The sequence below is a fragment of the Grus americana genome, chromosome Z (genome assembly GCF_028858705.1).
Source record: "Grus americana isolate bGruAme1 chromosome Z, bGruAme1.mat, whole genome shotgun sequence".
Lineage (NCBI taxonomy): Eukaryota > Metazoa > Chordata > Aves > Gruiformes > Gruidae > Grus > Grus americana.
The window spans coordinates 21,825,768-21,847,607 of NC_072891.1; the positions used below are offsets into that span (position 1 = coordinate 21,825,768).

Below are 21,840 nucleotides of genomic sequence, written 5' to 3' on the forward strand. Positions count from 1 at the left end.
AGGCCTTTTTTACTGCTCACATTCCACCATGCAAGCTCTTGAAACACACAGATTCTCCTGGCAGCAGTCTGTTCAGATGTTGACTTAGTCATACTCACCCACCTGCCCATGTGCAGGCAGGGAATACCAAAGCACCAGAACTGTGTGCTACGAGATTTTATGAGGTTACTTGTGCTTGTGTGCTTCCAGCACACTGAAACCACTTCATGGTAACTTTCATAAGGGAAACAGAGTGGAAAAATTCTTTTTAATATAGAATTAATTCATTATATATTCTTTTCTTAATATGGTAGCAATATAGTAGTTGTAACATTACATGAAAATATGTATATGAATATTTATCTATGCACACAGGGAAACCACATACACAAACTAAATGAGCTGTGAGGAAATGGATCTAACATGATCCCTCTGCCCAAACACTGAACAATGAGATACTAAATGTACAGTTTCTGAAAAGAGAAATTAATATGGAAGGCTACTTGCTTTTAAGCTCTATCGCAGCCCAGGGAGAAATAAAAAAAACAAAAGGCAAAAAAGTTAACTCCCATCATAGTCTTACCTAAGAACGTGTTTGATATATATTCTGAGACCTGATTGCCTGACCTGCTCATTTCAGATAGGTGGGTTAGCTCCCGGTTGAGCATTCTTTTAAACTGGAAAACAAAACAAAAGTGTGAAGTTAGCAATCAAGATGTATTTTAATTAGGATGAGAAAATGCACTCAATTTATAATTGGGGAAAGGGCAAGACAATATATACTGCACTAAGATAACTATGAAAGTAAAGTCATATGTAACATTGCTCTACTCTACTAACTTATTCATGCATTGGACAACATAATTCTTAACCTCCTAAAATACTCCACAGTGATTCAATTACTAAGGCACTAGTAACAGAAAACTGTAAGACATAAATATACCCATAAATAGTTAATATTACTGTCTTTTCATTTTTTTAATTTGGAGAAAAAAATACAAATGTATTTACACAGGACCCCTTCTCTACTAGGGTTTTCAAATCATATTTGTAAATTAGTCTATTTGTCCATTTTTGGTAATTCATTTTGTAATATTTCAAGTTTGTCTTACCTCTCACCACAAATCCACTCAAATATATTTGACAGCACTGCTGAAAACAATCAAAATATCTTACTGATTTCCTACACACCAATATGCATAGAGGTAGGTTTTCTTGTCTTTAACTTAAAGTTATTATACTGAATCAGCCCAATGACTTGACCATTCCACAGTCTCAGAAAATTGTCAGTATCTGTATGAAACACAGGCGTAAAAAACACCCATACCTTCCTTTTCCCTCTAAGTTAGCAATTCACTCTAGGCACTCTTTAGGATAGAAGTGGATATTAACATTCCATGAAATGTGTAATTGATTAGGTACTCATCATTGAGCCTTTCTTGATTCCTTCTAGACTCCAAGGTTAAACATTATCTTGTGGCATTGTGTTTGACAGGTTAATTGCATAATACAGCTCTAGCTATCTTACATGCATTTTCATTGACTATAGCTCTGCCCTGATATTATCAACAAATAGAACTCAGCAATATTTATTAGCAATTCAAACAACTCTTGCCAATGTAAATTAGCACCCATCTGTCACTACTGAATTTTGCTTCCCATTGTGCCTTCCTTTCATTTTGTTGTTAGATTTCTCAGTCATCCTTTCTCTTAAAGCCAAATGATTTGTGCCATTTTCAGAATCACCTTTCACCTTGTTCACCCAGTTATGACTATTTATTACATCAAGCAATAGCTACCCTAGTGTATATATCCCTGTAAACATTCATCTGTGTTGAAAACTGGTAATTTATTACTCTATACGAGATAAAGCACTAGACTAAACATTAACCACCTCCTCTCCATGTCACTGGAATCATCAAAGCCCTTTCTTCAAAGAGGCCTTGCATAGTGAAAGGTGTTATTTTCTTCACAATGTCTTTGTAAGTCATCAATTACTGTATTGCTCGCAGTGTGCCAAATAAAAACTACCTTTAATACAACACTCTAACCATTAGCCACTGCATTTTCCTGCCATCTTGACATGCCATCAGCTCAGGAAGTTCCTGCTACAAAGACTGACTCCTACTTTAGTCGCAAGCCAGAGGCTGAGCTTTGATCTCAGATATAGCTATGTGCTAGCAAGTGTTCAACACATTTCTGAAAACTAGAACCATACTGCAAATACAGTTATACATACTATGAACTACAGGGCTATACATTCTGCATGAAACCTGTATCAACCTCTACAGTGAGGTCTGATGTTTGCCACCAGTGTCAAATGTTAAAAAAACAAGCCAAGCTTGCCAAGCAGTAAAGTGACTGGTCTAAAAATCCTAGAAGTATTTTTAAAAGCCTTTCTTTAAACTTTTAACACACACTTCGGTCATGCTTGCATGCTTTTTCTTTTGTATCCACAAAGGTAAGAAACTGAATTATTTAAGGCAAAAACTTAAGATCTCATAGAATTGCTTGTCTCCAGATGGTATCCAGAAACTGCAGCTTTAAATTAAATATAGTATATAGGAATCTTTATAAAATGTCAGAAATTGACAAAATCGCATTAATTTCCATTATCACTCCTATATTCTCTCTTCCTTAATTCAATCTAGCTACATCACTGGACACCAACTAAATAGGTCCTTGCCTGTCTGGTTGTTTCCTAGTAAACCGTTTTAGAGGATGCCCAACTTTGCAATGTTGTTTTTGCTCCAGAGCAACACTACTGGGTCATGTTCTGCACTTTGGAAAAAGACCACCTAGTCCCCACTGGTACATACTCTTCAGGAACTCTCCTTAAAAATTTCCCAGCTTTGAAAGGAGAGTTTGTTTGCACTATGCTTTTTCTGCAGCTGACACAACAAATAGGAAGGACTTTTTTTTTTTTTCCCTCCAAATCATAAATTTGATTGTGGGGAGTAGGTTTGTTATTGCATACTGAGAATCATCTTGTAAAATTTATGGAGTGTATGTTCTTCAAGAATTTCCAACTAAATATTTATTGTACAGATGTCCACAACAAATGGAAGGTGCATGGCAGTCTTTTCTAATGCTATGTTCCCCTCTAGTCAGATGGAAAACCTTGTCTTCCCACCTCCCATTACCCCATAAGTCACCAGAACATAAAAGCTCAACCAACAGCATGGAACCTACAGAACAGCCTGTGTTGCTGCTGGTGAACAGTAAAACAAGTTCCTCAGCTTCTGCGAGGCCCTCCTGCTAACAGTGAATTCAATGGGAGAAGCCTTTGGCTTTGAGGAACTGTAGCAGTTTGATTTCCTCATACTCTTTCACGTGTTGCTGACACGACAGCAACAAGACTTTAATTGACATTTATTTTCAAAGCATCTGGACTAAGGAGTTTAAAGAACTGTTCTGATTTTATAATTATATGACAAAGCCTTACGACCGTCATCCACATGGAAACAGATAAGTTGAAGAATATATGCAGACAGCAGTTTCTGATGCAGAACAATAAGCTCTTTGAGTGCATAAAAAAACCCAAGAGAGATGAACAGTGATTGAGATGTTCAGACATTTTTGTTGATTATAGCCTGTTTCAGTGTATCAGTACATTATTTAATCCTCTGTTGTTTACTAACTTACCCTTTGGAGGGTGGGAGGGCGGGGAGAGGGAATCTAAGGAAAAAACAACCAAACCAAACCCAAAGCCCCTACTTTTTCCTGATTTTACCTATTTGTCAAGGATTGCATTCAGGTCCAAGTGTACCCACACATAGATGCTGCTTCAAAGAGCATCAACTTTCCACATGTTTATACATCCCCACATTATTGCTTTATAATGAAACTCTACCTAAGTCTCACATGGCTCCCACAAGATCTTACTGCAAATCAGCGGAGTTTGTTACATCTGTGGGTCAATGCTGCTTCAGGCATCCAGCGGATGCCTCTTAAGATCCTGAAACTTGGCTAGACTGTCTATATTCTCATCATTTGTCCTCTCACAAATAACATTTAGAACTTTATTCATAGCAAGTCAAACAAGATGTGAAACCACCTTGTCACTAATAGTAAATGTTAAAGATAGTATTTTAAAGAAGAATTTTAAAAATCTAATGCCATATACTTTTCGGGTTGAAGAAAATTAATCATAACACATCAAAACTCTTGTTACTAATAAATATTTACAACATGCACTTTATGATATTGTCAGCTCAGCATGGGGAGGAAGCAGAGGGTTTTGGCTGATCTATGCATATATTATACTCTTACTTAGAAAGAAAGATCTTCCCATGTTAATGCTAGGCATTGTTAGATTGGAAAAATGACACATATCTACCCCTTCGGAATATCACAGCCCTTGACTATAACCTAGGAAATTCCCCCTGGAAATGGACAGGCTATAAAATGTCCATTAAGCCAATTATACGGTTCTTCACTGCTGAATACTGATGTCACTGCAACAGAGCAGTAAACCATTATCTGAAAGAAAACCCCTAAAAATAATTCCATAAGCAAGGGTTTTTTTCATTTCATTTGTTCCTGTTGATTTTGGTTTTATTTTACTCTCAGTATGGGGGAGGGGGGAACCCACAATGCAAACACAGACACAATAATCAAATAACATTAAAAATCTCCCAAAGTGACAAAAGTACATGTGCATTTTCACCTCCCTTTAAAAACCTAGGAAGCCTGATAAAAAGAGAACTCTAGTACATGAGAATAAACATGCATACAATGATGAGACAAGAACAGTTTTCTAAACAGTGGTCATCTCCAAAGAACAGGTTAAGAATGAGGGATCAAGCTTAGTAATTCAGGTCCTTCTGGGCTGAAGCCCAATTTGTACATCTCTCTGCATATATATTACTGCTGTCAACCTAGGATAAATATACATGGGGTTTGGGGGCAAAATAGCATCCGGAGCCTCTCATTGCACTGGCTCCTAAACCCACATGGCAACGTATCCCAGTTTCAACCTCGCTGGCTGCCTCTTTTCTAGACAACATTTCTAAAAGCTTACATGAATAGAATACATCCATGGAACATGCATTCAATACTCGGAACATTAAACTTACATAGACTATATTTTGTTTCTCATCTATCAATATTATTTTAAAATAAGACATTCGTCACTCATAAAAGAATAAAATTATTATTTTACTGGATTTGTAAAGTCTTGCATTCTACAAAAACAAGACAAGGAACTTAAAATAGGCCAGCCTTACAAATTAATATAAGGCTTATGTTTATATTGCTTATCAATGCAAAACTATCTTTGATTTTAGCAGCATTCTTAATACATAAACGGCATTCTTAAAAACTGAAATTTGGGTTGGAAGGCCACATGTTTAATATATACCAAGGTCACGCAGTGGTTTTTATACATAAGCTAAAGTGAGGTACATATCTCAAAGCCTGGCATTGTGATAGTAGTGCTCATTGTTTCAAGGAAAGATACTCAATGAAAGCCAAGGGTAAATACTCCGCATGACAACCATTCTCCAAAATTTAATTAAAAGAAGATAATAAAGTGCAGCCTGCAAATACCTGTGTAGTAAGGCATGTAAAAATATATAATGATCTCTGAGACTAACATGTTTCATTCTTCCTTAGAATTTCATAAATACCCTAAATCATTCTGGTTTAAATGTCATAAAAAGCAGATCTTCTTTGCCTCTCTTCACATTTTTCCTATAATGTGTATAGTGTGAACTCAAAAAGCACTGTACTATAGTTGTGTTCAAGTACTATTTAGCTTCTTAATGAAAATCCTTGTCTGTAGACAGTATAGGACACTGTCTATACAGAGGACTTTTTTTTCCCCATGTGGAATCAATTACAGCTACCACGCTCTCTGCTGAACTTCAATTAGCAAAAAATCTATCAATTTTAAAGGCTACACAGTAAGAGTGAACAATTGTTTGAAGATTGGTGATTGAATTTTTCTAATTTAGGAAGTAGGAACTTGACACCAGCTGCCTGGAAATGCAGGAAATACTTCCAAGCAAATTACAATAAATACCTCACTTTTAGCTGAATGAAAAGTAATTTCATCTTATTTTTTGGTAAATGAGAAAGAAATCTACCTAGCTAGCATAATGGGATCCAATTTCTTCACAGATAACTGATCAAAATTCTTGAGAATATACTGTAACAATTCTGCATTAGCAGAGAATAGCCACATTGACCTAATCAGACACAATGACCTAATAAGTGTTTTACATCTCTATTTAAAAAAAGATTCTATTATAAAAGTAGATATTAATACATGTAAGCATAAGAGATTCAGTCATGTGTGAATATAATGCCTGTATTATTTTTAGTCATTTAATTCAACACTTTCATTATTTAGTTCAGGAAAAATCAGAATTTTCTTTAAAATGGGATGATTTGGAACAGTAATTGTATTTCAAGCATAGGATGGTGTTTCTTTTTCCCTTTTTGCACACTTGATAACAATTATAAAGGCAACAGTATTTTTTTTTTTGAGCACAAACATGTAAGCAGGGCTAAAACAAAGCCCAAACATGGTTTTGTATTAAGTGAATTTCAGTTCTGTATGTTGACAGGCATATTGATTTAATTCCTTGGTGCAAAACTTTTCCATAAAGAAATAAAAATCTTATTTAATTCCATTTTCTAGCAGTATTGCACAGTTTTAAGATAGTTCAAAGCTGTTCTACATAATAATGTAGATTGGTATTAGAAGATGATAATTTCCAGTGTTTTAATCAATAAGCTGTCACACACACAGAGGCTACCAAAAAATACCATTGATAATTTCACATTTCTTCAGCTATTAAACCCGGTATGAGTCATACATTCACCCATTATCATCAACCTCTTTACTCATGCTCTCTCCTATTGTGTGGTATCTCAGTTTTGAGGGGTTTTTTTTGAAATCTTTTAATGTCTAGAAATACAGTTTTGTAGCAATAATTTTTTAAAACAACACAAACCTCTGATTTCTTTGGCTTTAGACTTGGTTTGATTATCCACTGAAGCAACATTATTTTAAAAGTCCTAGCACAGTTTCTAGAAAGACTGTATATCGTGCAGTTCATTCTCATTGCCGAGCAAGGCTTGCTTTTTTGATTTTTTACTTTGTATTCATATTACTCATAATCATATCACCCACAAATACTTCTGCTATCCAGTGATCATGCAATCATGCACCATAAATGAAGGTTCTTAAAAGGTAAAACAAAATCCTACCTTTATGTAGCCCCAAGAAACTGAGAGTAAATAGTTTGCCTCAGGCATTTTTGATTTTTTTTCTATACTACTATACTAAGCTAATCAGTTCTTTGCTATCTGATACTGCAAGACTTCCAAGAAGAAAGATTCCTTCTTTTTTCTCCTAATTCTTTTTGCTGATCTTCAGGTTCTCAGCAACTGTGTGCACAGGAGGCATTCTGAAATGAAATCCAACCGCATGGTCTTCCGATTGTATAAATGCCATTTGTAAAACTCCAAGCACTCAGAGGCAACGTTGAAGAGACATATTGTACGAGCTGAAGAAATATCTGAAGAGCTAGGGATATGCATATTTCCTGAACACCAGGACTTAATGAATAATGTATGTCAAGATGCTCAGCTGCTGGAAAGACTTGCTCTATCAACAGCTACCAAATAAGGACCTGAAGGGGAAGCCACAAACAGTGCCAGTAATCCCTCCCATAGAGCCTAACTAGCAGCCAATAGTATGTCACCCTAAAAGATATAAATCCCAGGGGCTGGTGATATAATGTACGGTAATTTCCCATTGGCCAGCACCAGACACTCTCCTGGCCATGGGGTATTTCTTTCTTTTTTTTTTTTTTTTTTAAAGGCAAATGCCATTTAATAATGGCATCCCCGCCTACAGCATTCAAATGCCTTTCAAAAATAATTGGGTTAAGGTCTCCTCATTTCAGCAGCATTTGCCAGCTCTCTTCAATGGATATGCCATCCAAGCAGTTAAAATTAGTATTGTGTGTATTTATGTGGATTGTCTAGCTGTTTTAATTTTTCATGTGGAAAGGAAGTATATTTTGAGGTTTTTGTGAAGAGAAAACAACAGAAATAGAGCTATCAGGTTTCTTGAGCAGTCTGTGACTACAGTAACAATGAAAATGTTTTCGGCTTTTATGCCATCTAGATTAAAAAACTGATCTTAGACCACTGGGCCAGTCTGCCAGTTTCTACTGCTTTTCTTATTTTAAGATATAAAAGCACTTATTATTAAGATAAAGCAAGTCATGTGTCTTACAATTCCCAGTAAATGTTAAGTTTTCATGGAAAATTCAGAATTGAGATAATAAAAGTGCTCAAATTATCACTGTATTTATTCAACTCTTGCTCTTTCTGCCTTGACAGATTAATATTATCAATTACAGCTATAAATCATAGGGGGAAAAAAAGGATTAATTGAAGGTGGAGTGTGTCATGTGTCAGTGAGCTGACTCAGAGCATTAAATAAAATATCCCACCATCTGCCATTCAGAGACCAAAACTTAAAAGGAGGAATGCATTATCTTGCGCCACTCTGTGCAAGGCATATGCACTACTGCGGCAAATCTGAGTCTTTGTTGTAGCAAAAGAAGGGAGAGTTTCCCAATATGACAACGGGCAAATGTCTAAGGACAAGCTGGATGAGGTGCAGTGTTCAGCCTAAGCCCACACTGCTGATTCACTGGAAGATGCTGACGGACAACGGTCATAAGAGAGGTTTTGGCTGAAGTTGTATCTACTTCTCTGAGCGATGTTACACAGCAATGTCAGCAATACCAAGTGCTTGAGAAAGAATTGAACCGGCAAAAATCAATAGGGCAAAATACGATGGTAACAAATTTCTTCCTTACAGGAGAGAAATGTATAGCAATGTGACAACTGGATACAGTCAACAGCTCATCCAGCACATACGTATTTTCATATGGAAAGCATGTTGTCTTCCATAAAATAGGTAATAGAAAAAACACATGAATGAACACATTACTGATGCATTCTCTGTATAATACGCACAGTTATACTTGTCCTGGATCTATACAGGTAGATTAAGTTTTGAAAACAGACCTAGGTTTTTAGAGACTCAGCAAGACATTAAAATAGCCTAAAAAGTATTTCTGGAAAATATTTCTCCCAATTCTTCCAGCTCAGCTTTGTAACACTGAAGACAAACCTTATCTACATCTGCGTTGCATTGTTTTCTGATCACCCACGAGAGAGCACTGCTGCCACCTACTCAGCATCAACACTGATAATCAAAAATATGCTGCCTCCCTTCAGAAGGCAATTTCAACCATGACTTAGAAAATGGTAAAATAACAGCCATTATACTTCTGGATACTTAACAAGTGAAGCATGTGGGTATGAAAGCTCAGTTGGAACAGGCAGTATGAACAGCCATTGGAAAGCCAATTTTTTAAATCACTTCTCTTACATTGTTACTTTAAATGCCGGTTCCTCCTTAACTCTTATTAAGAACTGTCCCCAAAAGCACAGAACTTGTTTCAGATAAGGAATACTTACAATGGCCACTATGTAAATTACACTAGTTATTTAGCATGTATTAAAAAAAAAAACCTTTCTTGAATTTTTTTTATTCCCCACCAATGTACGAGACAAAGACCCATCTATAAGAGTTACTGAATTATATTTTATTGAATTTATTGAAGGATGGTATTTATAGAGCTATTACCTAGATAATTTTGACATAAAACCATGAAAAACCATTTTCCTCCAACGTACATCATATATGTTCCAACAATTTATTTTAGCTGCATATTAACTATACTGATAATAGGATATTACACCTGATACTAATTTGTATGATTTTTCCAAGATGCACATCCTCAACCTCATAAAACTACCAATTGCTGTGATATAATTTACTAGTACAACTTCACTGACTCAGAAAGCCTGCCCTCTGACTTTGGCTACATGTAAAAGTATGACCTTAGAAATTTATAGTTGGGAAATTCACACGAGCACTGATTTACACTAATCATTTTGGCCAATTTTCATCCTCAATTCCCAGGATGCAATGAGTGAATAATTAGCTTTAGAGGATGTTATGATGGATAGATGAGTGCACAGCAAATAGCTGCTACACACAACTAAATACTTAGAGTAATTCAAGATAAGAAAAACAGAAGTTAGAGATAAGTGGAAATCCAGCAATGTGAAAGGGAAATTCTTGTTTTCATACACACACACACAACCATGAAGATAAAACATGGGGGGAAAAGGGAATAATGACATTTTTCTTATCACTTTCATAATAAGATGATGAGGGGACTAGAGCATCTCTCATATGAGGAAAGCCTGAGAGAGCTGGGTCTGCTTAGCCTGGAGAAGAGAAGACTGAGAGGGGATCTCATCAACACTTATAAATATCTAAAGGGTGGATGTCAAGAGGATGGGGCCAGACTCTTTTCAGTGGTGCCCAGCGACAGGACAAGGGGCAGTGGGCACAAACTGGAACACAGGAATTTCCCTCTGAACATGAGGAAAAACTTCTTTACCCTGAGGGTGACGAGTACTGGAACAGGCTGCCCAGAGAGGCTGTGGAGTCTCCTTCTCTGGAGATATTCAAAACCTGCCTGGATGCGATCCTGTGCAACCTGCTCTAGGTGATCCTGCTCTAGCAGGGGGGTTGGACTAGATGATCTCCTGAGGTGCCTTCCAACCCCTGCCAATCTGTGAATCTATGATTCTCCGATGGTTCCAATCAAGTAAATAATATGGAAATGAGAAAGGTATAATTTGAAATGACAGTAACTGAGTAACAAAATAATTCAGAAAAAAGGAAGTTTTTAATGAGCACTGTTGTGTGTTCTGAAAGAATCAAGACCATGACCTTGAAAGACAGAAAGATGATGAAGCCTCTTAATACCCACAAGAAATGTTAGCCATTATTTAATCAACAAGCCTGGATAACTTTCTCCACAGGAGTCATAAAAAGAGGTGGCAGAGATCCCAGGAGCTGTGATGTTCAGCTTTAGTAAATTCTGAAAGACTGCAAAAACGTTAATATTTTGCCAATTAGAATTTGCAGGCAGGATGGCTGGGTAACTTCAGGCCACTTAACAAAACATCAGTCCTGGGTAAAATAATGGAAAAGCTGAAATACACATATTCTAGGCATCTGCTTGATAAAGAACTAAGACATACGAATGTAAATAATGCCAGTCAATATAGTTTTCTGTCTTTGAACATATAATATTCTTGGATTGTTATAGGGCATTTGATTTAGTACTGTATAATATTCTGTAACAGCACTCCCACTGTTGAAAGAGGGCACATGAAATGTGTTAAGAACCTGATTAATGACCCATTTCTTCTAACAACCATCAACAGGTTGTCTTCATCTAATGGGACAGTTTTAAGTTAGTCTCAGGTCTTGCAGAGCCTATTTTATGGTATTCAATTTCTTCATTGATGATCTGGAACTAAGTCACTACTATGAAAGCTTCCGGTGTGAAAACTGCCAAGAGAACAGAAAAATTTGGGGGGGGGGGAGATAAACTACAAGGATGTGGAAGTCACCGACAGCAGCCTCACTTGTTTAGTATGTTGACACCATTTATGTAAACTACAGTTCAAGGAACCTGACTGCAAACATACCCAGCAATAAGGAACACAGTCCATGAGTACAAAATGGTGGACTACACTGAAGAAAGCAGAAACCCTGAAGACTTTAGAGAGTCACAAAAGGACACCTTCTAGCAATACTGTGACCCCCAAGAAATCTGCATCTTCTGTCATGCTAAATAAAATGAGAGATACTCTAAACACATCATTCTGGTGACTCTGGTGATGGAATAGTGCATACAACTCTTATGTCTCTGTTTTCCTAAAGGCTGTCATGTATAGCGTGTAGGAAAAATATTACAAATATTATTCAGAGGATAGAGAAAATGTTTTATAATAAAAGAAAAAAACCCTCAAGCTGTTTAACTTAAAAAGAGAATACAGCTACTGTGTAGAACCGCGACAAAGGAAAGACAGTCTACCAGACCTGGTCCACTAGCACCAAGAAAACAAGGAGAAGCACTGGAAGGCAGCTGAAGCTGCCTCAAACCAACTCAGCTGAAATCAGATCAAACTACTAACAAGACACATGGAGCAACAATGAGAATTATTAAGTCAGCATACACCAGTGTAGCAATGAAGTGGTAGATTCTCTGCTGCTTGGTATCTTCAAGAAAAGCAGTCTTTTCGGAAGATATGTTTTAGCCAAATACAAGTCATGTATTAGTCAAGCACAAGTCAGTGAGTTCAATACTTCTACAGTTATGTGCAAATTAGCCATCTGAGAGACACAGGGGATTCAGTAATCCATTTGGCCCAATGAGTCTATGTGTTGGGTTTGCGTGGCAGGGTTTTGGTAGCGGGGGGGGCTACAGGGGTGGCTTCTGTGAGAAGCTGCTAGAAGCTCCCCCTGTGTCTGATAGAGCCAATGCCAGCCGGCTCCAAGACGGACCCGCCGCTGGCCAAGGCCAAGCCAATCAGCGCCTCTGTGATAACATATTTAAGAAGAAGAAAAACACTTAGAGAGAGAGCTTTTGCAGCCGGAGAGAGGAGTGAGAAGATGTAAGAAACTCTGCAGACACCAAGGTCAGTGCAGATGGAGGGGGAGGAGGAGCTCCAGGCGCCAGAGCAGAGATCCCCCTGCAGCCCGTGGTGAAGGCCATGGTGAAGCAGGCTGTCCCCCTGCAGCCCATGGAGGAAGGATGAGGGGGTGTAGCGATTCCACTTGCAGCCCGTGGAGGACCCCACACCGGAGCAGGTGGAGGCACCTGAAGGAGGCTGCGGCCCGTGGGAAGCCCACGCTGGAGCAAGTTCCTGGCTGGACCGGTGGACCCGTGCAGAGGGGAACCCACGCCAGGGCAGGTTTGCTGGCAGGACTGGTGACCCCGTGGGGGTCCCCACGCTGGAGCAGTTTGCTCCTGAAGGTCTGCACCCCGTGAGAGGGACTCCATGCTGGAGCAGGGGAACGATGAGAGGAGTCCTCCCCCTGAGGATGAAGAAGCGGCAGAAACACCGTGAGATGAACTGACCGTAACCCCCACTCCCCGTCCTCCTGTGCCGCTGAGGGGGGGAAGGTTGAAGCCAGGAGTGAAGTTGAGCCCGGGAAGATGGGAGGGGTGGGGGGAGGTGTTTTAAGAGTTGATTTTATTTTCTCATTCCTCTACTCTGTTTTGCCTAGTAATAAATCAGATGAATTCCCTCTCTAAGTTCGGTCTGTTTTGCTCGTGACAACAATTAGTGAGTGATCTCTCCCTGTCCTTATCTCGACCTACAAGCATTTCGTTATGCCTTTTCTCCCCTGTTTAGTGAATGAGGGGAGTGAGAGAGCGGCTCTGGTGGGCACCTGGCCCCCAGCCAGACTCAACCCACCACAGTCTATGACAACTTAACCTATCTATTGCAGATGCTCATTCTAGAAATTCTATCTTCTAAATAACTTGTATCACAAAGGCTGTTTATACATCTTCTATGAACATGCTCTTCTTGAAAGCAACTTTAAGAATTTAAAAGCCATGCATCTGTGATGAAATCAGGAATGCAGTGAATTACCTCAAATGTTGTTCTTATAATGGAAGCAGTAATCTCTACCTCTGTGCAAACTTCTGGAGTCGTCAGCACTCAAACTGTTTCTTGGTTCTCTATAAAGCTCTGTACCATTGCCATAGTCAGAAAAAAATTACTATTAACCTAAATTTTATTGTTGTTCAACAAGCCTGTTAAGAATTTCATTATTAGGTTTGGGTTTTTTAATCATTCCAAGTGTGTGCAAAGGCACGCAGATTTCACTGATATTAGTGAGGTGTTCATGCTTTTATTTACCTGTCATATGGATGATCACAACTTGCTAGAAGGACCTATAGCCTGTAAACCACTGTAAAGCATACAGACTGGACCTACGGAATATAAGACATTCAAGGAAAGCTCATTTTTCCCAAGATCCAGGATATGGCTTCAGATACAGAAACACATTACCAACGAAGAACAGAATTACATTCTCAGCAGCCTAGGAGAAACCTTGATCCTCTGAAATAAAGTATCTGTGTTCCTTTCTGGCTCTTGTCAGTAAGCAAAGATTCCGGAAGGTTCAGTCAACATGAAAGTAAAATGGCAATGCTTCAGGCTTGAGGAAAAGGATAGGAAGAAGGCTAAAGGGCCACTTTGTTGATTCAGTTGCAGTACTTTTGACCTGTCCCATAGAAAGACCAAGAGGTCTTTCCTTCCGCAGTCAGTAATGGGTAATAAGGGAGCTCCTCTAGAAATGTGCTTAGCTATGAGGGCAGGAGAAGAGTGATTTTTAACTCTCAACTGCAACCCCTGGATTGAAGCTGCACTAGGATCCTTCAAAGAGATGTCTGAGCATCAATCCTGAATACAAGTGTGGTGGGTGTAGTGCATATTGTCTAGTAAGGGGCAAAAAGTAACATAAAGAGGAAGACAGTTGAACGCATCACAGATTTTAGTTTTCAAGGTGATATGCATTACAAACAGGAACAGATAGCCTGAACGTATCTCATGAGCCAAATGAGAAGCCTGTCTGAAAATATCAAAAAATATTTTTGACCTCCACGCTCCAGAGAACAGCAATAATCACCCATGTCAAATCCAATTCCTACTGGTCACAAACACAAGACTGTTTACACAGCATTAGCCAACTCTGTATAGCATTTATGCTGGCATGCACCCTAGCAGAAAGCCTCCCCACAGAAAGGAAAGTCTGCTCAGTGCTGGGAGACCACAGCAGCACAGAATGGCTGTTTCATCCAGCAAGCAAGGGCATGTGGATGGACTCAGCTGCGCCAAAAACTGGAACTGGTCTGGAGGAAGAAGCAGGACAGCTAGGAACAAGGAAACTATGATGAATCAACCAGCTTCACCAAACTTCTCCGGGTTCCACCTAAGAATCCCTAACTGGAAGGAGAGAAAATGTAGAACTTAACTGAAAAGAAAAAAAAAAAAAAAAGAAAAAGGGGGAAAAAAGTGGAGGGGGGGGGAAGAGGAATTTTATGAACATGAGTTGTTCCAGCTGCAGCAATCAGCTGCCACACACCAAGTGAGCAGCAGGAGTGAAGACAAAGTTGGGTTTTACACTGGTATCAAGAATAAGTGAACTCCACTGGTGGCTGAGAACCAATGGCTGTAACTGGAACAACTCCCTAACAGTTCCGAAGGACTCTCAGCTTTAAAGATTGTAACTGTAGCATAATTATATTGCTTTAAAAAGGCTTTCTTGGCAGCTTCCCATTTGTCTGAATTAGATTCATTAAACATGATGGAATAGCCTAAGCTATATCATTTTACAGATCTTTTTATTTGGGAATATATAATTCTCATGCATCAAATATGAGAATTTTATGTTGCTGAACAAACTGAGATGACAGTCTTGGTCTGAACTATTTTAGGGAAAACACGTAGTAAAACCCAGGACCTGAGTTGTTTAATAAAGAGGTAGGCTCATTTATTAATTTAAAAAAAAAAATAAAATAAAAAGAAAGGACTTTCTAGTAAAATACATAAATCAGTGTTTGTATTTACTGCCCTCTAGCGATAATATAAGCATTAGCTATGAACATATAGGAACACATTAAACTTTTTTCAGACCAGAAATTGCACAATGTGGTCCTCTAATTTTCAAGCATACAACAGCAGGATCCTTACAGGTATTCTCTACAACTGCAGCATTTTCAATAGACACTTCTGAGCAATTGGACAAGCAACAAAAATTACACCCTATTTCAACTCATGTTTTGGGGAACACTGGCAAGATTGCAATATTCACCTACAGTTGAACATGCAATATTCACCTACAGTTTTCTTGCAGGAATTCTTCTATGTAATGATAGAGTATGCATGTAATGGTTTCTAAAAAAACCCAATAGTTTCTAAAAAAACCCCCAAAACCCTGCAGTAAATGGAGTTTAATTTCACCAAATATTTTGCTGTTTAAAATATTCTATTATATATTTATCTTCCCCTAATTCAATGCTGGCAAAATGATGCAAATTACAAAAAAAGCTATTGCTAAAAACTAATTCAGATCAGAGAAAAGTGGATCAGGGTGTGATGACAGCTGCAGTTATGACAACAGATTTGAGGAGGTGGTCGCCCTAGCAGAAAGCAATGATGAATACCTCACGTGGTTATCTCTCTATCCTGCTTGGCAACTGACAGAATCAAATGCGCATTCACAATCCCATGGTTTCGTCCATGAAATTACTATTGCGAACCGTACCTGATGTGAACAGAAGGTTTTTCAAGTTTTGCCCTAAAACCAATGTTTTAACTTTACCTGGAGATATATATATATATATATATATCTCACATCATAAAAACACATGGTTTTATGCATGTGTCAGTATGCATCCACAGCATATTGATGCGCATGTATAATAGGTCTGCATCACAACAGGCAAAGTTGTGAAACAACAGACCAGAGTTATTTATACCTCTGGTCTGAAAATGCTTCAAACAAATTTCCTGGGTTAAGGTAATATTTTTTAAAATCATGCTTAGATTATTGCAATGTTAGTGGAAATACATACTCCACTCAGCTAATTCATCATATCAGTATATTTCTCAACAGACACCAAACTCAACAGACACCAAAGTGTTTTGCTCAAAGTTTCTCTCTGTATCTGTAAAAGATGCTGGCACACAAACCAAATGTGTGCTCAGCTTGCACTGGACGAGAGCTCAGGAAACCTGGAGCGAACTGTGACATTCCATATTTTTCATATCTGTTTTAATGGCATGCTTCTCTTGCTATTACTCCTCCAAGCAACTTTGCAGGGAACAATCTAAAAAGAATCTTTCAAAACAGCTCTGGAAGAAGCCACAAAATACCACCACGAGAGGGCCATAACCTGGACTCTTTTAAAATGATTGGTACCCTTACAATACCCTGGCAGCAATTTGTTTGCTTTACAATAATTCTCGTATTTCATAGAAACTGTAATTTGGATGGAGAAGTGGAAAATAAAATAGAAATTATTTAATTACCACTTCACTTCCAGGACTCACCCCAACACACCTCTTACATGAGCTGCTCAGGCTTTACTGGGAGCAAATCCCAGAGCCAATCAGTTCTATACTCCATCAGAAGACCCACTCTCCAGCCTTCCAACCTCCTTTTAGGAAGAGTCCTCTCTTGGAAGAAAAGAACCAAGATCTGTCATTTATGGAAGGGAAAAAACATTTATTCTTCTTCACTTAATGCCTGTATTATGTAAACTGTATATATATGGTGACTTGTACAGAACAGTGAGATAGCCATAACAATTCCCAAGATAAAAGAAGAAATGAAAAAAAGTGAAAAATAAATCAGATGTAGGACAAAAAAGAAAGGCTTCCTCAAAATTTCATCCATGGATGGCATAGTAACTCATTCTTAGTCACATCTTTTTGTCCATTTTTTCTTAGAGACTGCTGTTGGGGAGGATCTGCTACTACCCTTTCTGGTCTTTCTCCTCAATTCTTTCCACTACACATATCCATTCCTGGCTTTTGAGCAATGACGACCAAACAGCCAGAGCACTGTTATCACCTTCACTCCTTCCTCTTTTCTGCAAACAAAGCTGCATCCTGCCTCTCCATCTCCTCCAGGCAAAGTGCAGTGAGAAAGCCAGGTGGAAATCTCAGCCTCTCGGATTCAGCCACACAATTTAGCTTATACCCTATTTTGTGTTTCATTGAGCTGCCACTTCTTTGTCAAGCTTTGGCTTTGAATCTGGACATTTTCCAAACAACATTTGGTACCCACTCCCCGATTCCCAAAGTGCAGCTCCAGCCAAGGATGCTTTGTCAGGGCAACTAACACATAAAACTGGCAAGTTTTGCTGTAAGTGGAGTCTCAGGGCTGCTCCTATGGTCCTCAGCAGTAAGCTTTTATGCTTTATAGACATTTTAGCATGCTTTACAAAAAGCAAAGAAGAAAAAATAATCTGACTTGAAAGACCAGTGTGATGTAGTATATGCACCTCCTTTACATGGCTATGCCTACTTCAGTGCAGCTATGCAGACTTTCAGTCCAAAGGCATTTAAGAAAACATGTCAGAGGTACTGCAAAGACATATCACTTCAATAATGCACCTGAAATTATGCAACACCAATGTTGAAAGAATGCTGCTGTTAATAAAAAATATTGTGCCATGGAGACATACACGTTCCTAGCTCCAGCTAACCACTCATGCCCTGCAGCACAGGAATTCCTACAACTTGTAGGTATTATGCCAGCTATTGCAACTGCAGATGCCTTTCCATAGCCTATTTACATAAGTAAGATTTACAAGCTACATCAGTGTAATGCCTCAAAGATACTTGTATTATGGGATAAAAACACAGAGAAGTTTAAGCCTTTCCTAGGACAACTTGTGCTAAATCCATGAAAGTATTCACACTAGAGAAACAATAAAGGTTATTTCTTCTAATATCAAAACACTTCTCTGCAAACAAGTACTCTGTCATTTAAGTATCGTGAAAAGAAAACCAGGATTTTTTTTCTAAAATGTATTTTTAGGAAATTCTAACAGTTCTTTTCTTACTGAATGGAAGAGATTTGGCTTTAAACCTATCTGACAAAGTTTCTTCTCCCTTTCCTAATTCATATCTAGTTAACACTTGCCTGCTTAACACTGGCAGCTGCATCTGACAGACACAGTAGGTAAAAAAATCAAGTAAAAATTTCCAGTTTGCCACCAGCTACAACGAGGAATACTGCACTTATTCCTTGATCACCCCACAGATCTCATGCAATTCTCAGGCTGTTACTCACAAACAACTTAAAGATATCTAGAAAGAAAAACTTTTGCAGTTTGCTGTGATGGCACACTCACCCGAAGACTGATATAGCTACACCCGCAAAAACTATGGGTATTGCCTATTTCACACAGAAAACTGGCTTGCTATGTAAGGACAAAAAACGGCTTCACTGGTATTGCTGGATTAATCTTACTTCTGTAACGTGACATTCTTATTTTAATGAGGTGTTCCTACCATAGACCTGGCCAAGCACATGCTTTAACAGTTCATCAGAAATCTTGTTGAATGGTTGCCATTTCAAACGAAAAGAAATGAGTCTTTTAATCATCTTTTTTAAAGCTACAGTCATGCTTAACAAACATACTGTTCTTGTGAAAAAGCAAAAATTAAATATTACTGTTTTCCAATTGTAATATATAAGACAACCAAATACAAACTATTTCCTATCTTTCTAAATATTATTGTTCAGTTTACAAAAAAAAAGGTAAAAGCCATCCTACAAAAAAAAACAAACCAAAACAACCAAGGATACTACAGACAAAAGCAGAGAATTGTGGACTGCAAAGTGACTACCAACACCACAACGAGCTCAGAACAGCTCTGATAAAAACATGCCTTAGGAAGTGCCTGCAAATCATCCACAGTTGATACCAACATTTTGAAAGCAGACTGCAAGTTGTCTCATGCAATTTTTTGGTTCAGGCTCCAGTTCTTATTAAACCATGGCTGTTGTACTTCTAACTAAAGTGCATGTGATAGTATCATTGCTCTTTCAAGGAAAAAACTCAGCAAGGGTTATTCACCAACTAGTATTCATTCCAATGTGTCCTTCATACCTTTCATTTGATTATTTATTTAGATGCTGTAAACATGTTCTAAATCAACGCAGCTTGACAAAAAATGAAGATCTATCCATCCAGAACAGGAGAAACAAGCAGTCTCATCCATTACACCCTTGTCTCATGTATACAGGGAAACACACAAAAACGTAATGCTTCTTTTTTTGTCCGAGTGCTTCAACCGTATGACTCTAAGTCAGATTAAGCAGGCAAGTACAAAACCCAAGTGGTTTCCAGTCCCGCAGTCAGGTGTACTGTGAGGCTGGGTTTACCGGTACGAGACAGATGGAGACAAGACAACAAAAATAGGCTGAATGCAGCTCTGTAGTTTCCTGAATTGCATACTTATTACCTGCGTGATTTAAACCCCTCTTGCAAGAAGTCTCAGTATTTGCACGAGGCAGCTTGTGGTATATTCATGTTTCCTTACTCCATGTCTACTGATACCAGTAATTTGCCTCTTATCCTACACGTAGGGTCTTAGTGTCTTTTTGGGTGCTGACTTCTTGTGTTATGGTGACAGCACACAGTGGGGTGCTGCTGTGTTGGGATCGCACAGAGGCATTGCTCCGCTCTGTCACCTGGCACTCGCTTCACCAGCCGTGGATGTCTGCATACCTGGCTGGGGTTTGGCAGGTTCAGACCAGTGACATACCCACACCTGACAGAACACTCCTCACCATCCATGCCAACGTGGATGGGTTCCTTTGGGTTTGACAACCCTGTTTAACCTTCTGCTGGAGCAGAGTGGGTGAGTGCTCAGAATTGTCACAGCTAAGTCTCAGCAGGGTGGCAACCAGCACCTGAGAGGCAGCTGAAGAAATGTAGTGTTAGCATCCTTCATCTCTAGCTACTGGAGTTTCCATGTACCTCGTCATAATATAGACAAGAAGGAACATATAAAGGATTGGACTTGTTTAGGAGAGCACGGTCTTGGAAACTGAAAGCATCAGGAACAACTGAGGGTCAGGAGATGCAACTGGATGCCTGGTTCTTCCAGGAGTGTAGACCTGCACTGTCACTCTACCCTGTCAACATTTTATTCCTTCACAACCCACACCGTGGACTGTTGTGAGATGGGGGCGTTAACCCAGAACCACTCTCGTGCTACATGGCTCATGAACCCTCCAGGCTGGAACTGGTTCTCGTCTCACCATCTCAGAGCTCACAAGCTACAGCCAGGAGCCCTCCCAAACACGGCTGGTTTTGCACTGATTTTTATTTAAGGTAGCTACAGGGAGCTGCTGAGGCACAACTCCTACACTTATTAGTCTCCAATACAGTCTTATCGCAACAGCTGAAAGGATTTTGTGGGAGCCCTCTCACCCAGGTCAATTTTGCTTCTTGTTACGAAAAGAAACTACGACCAAAGCAAGCACCAAGATTATCTCAAGTCACACAAAACATAGGAGTATAAACATACGCATTTCTCATTAACTTTTTAGAACTGGATTCCAGGTGAGAGGCACCCTTTCAGTAATCCTCCACCTTTTTTTACACTATTTTTGCATTATTCACAAGTGATTATTCAAACAATGAAAACATTTTTATGCTAACTTTTCTAGAAGAATAAACAGTATGGAATATACAAATAGATATCAAGGTTTACTTGCCACATCAATGTACTCACCTCTCAGCAATGTTACAGGTTGCTCCTCAGCAATCCTGGTTTGACAGAGCACCAATAAATTGATATTTACAAGGAAACAATTTTACTGCTAAATCAATATTTCCTTTGAAAATGCTCAAATGCAGCTTGTATTTAGCAATTTCCAGTATGTACTGTAAAACCATACAGTAATAGTATTTTGTAAACACTGCTTTTATTAATGGTTTATAACCAGTGAATATTTTATATTTAATAATGATTAAATGTACTTTAGTAATGAATTAATTAATATGCTTTAGCTCTGATAATTTAGGACACTTAGGAACTTCTATAGCATAGCAAAGCATTAAAGATAATTTCATTTGAAATGTAAGACCTCTGTTTAATCAACACTAATCTGAACACTAAACTGTAACAAATCCTGCCATTCATGCAAAATCAGAAACCAAAGGTAGACTAAAAATCATTAAAATAACATCACATACTGAAAATTGATTAGGTTCCACTAACAAAAGAAAAGTACATCATTAGATTGTAGAATACAATACAATTAGAATACAAAATGCACAGACATTATTCAATAAAAGATTGTTAACCTTTCATTATTACTAAGTATCTTATCAAGAAACAAGGCATTTTCAC

General features: G+C 38.4%; 1 protein-coding gene across 7 annotated transcripts in view; it reads right to left on the reverse strand.

Moving 5' to 3' along the window:
- Window positions 1–21,840, reverse strand: part of PDE4D (phosphodiesterase 4D) — a 421,160-nt gene that overhangs the window by 14,988 nt on the left and 384,332 nt on the right. For 6 of the 7 annotated variants that reach the window (XM_054810112.1, XM_054810113.1, XM_054810114.1 and 3 more), the window contains one exon: window positions 563–656. In XM_054810112.1, coding sequence (XP_054666087.1) covers window positions 563–656 — 94 coding nt within the window. Of the gene's footprint in view, window positions 1–562; window positions 657–7,197; window positions 7,785–21,840 lie in introns of those variants that run through there. The other variant, XM_054810118.1, reaches the window with a different exon arrangement.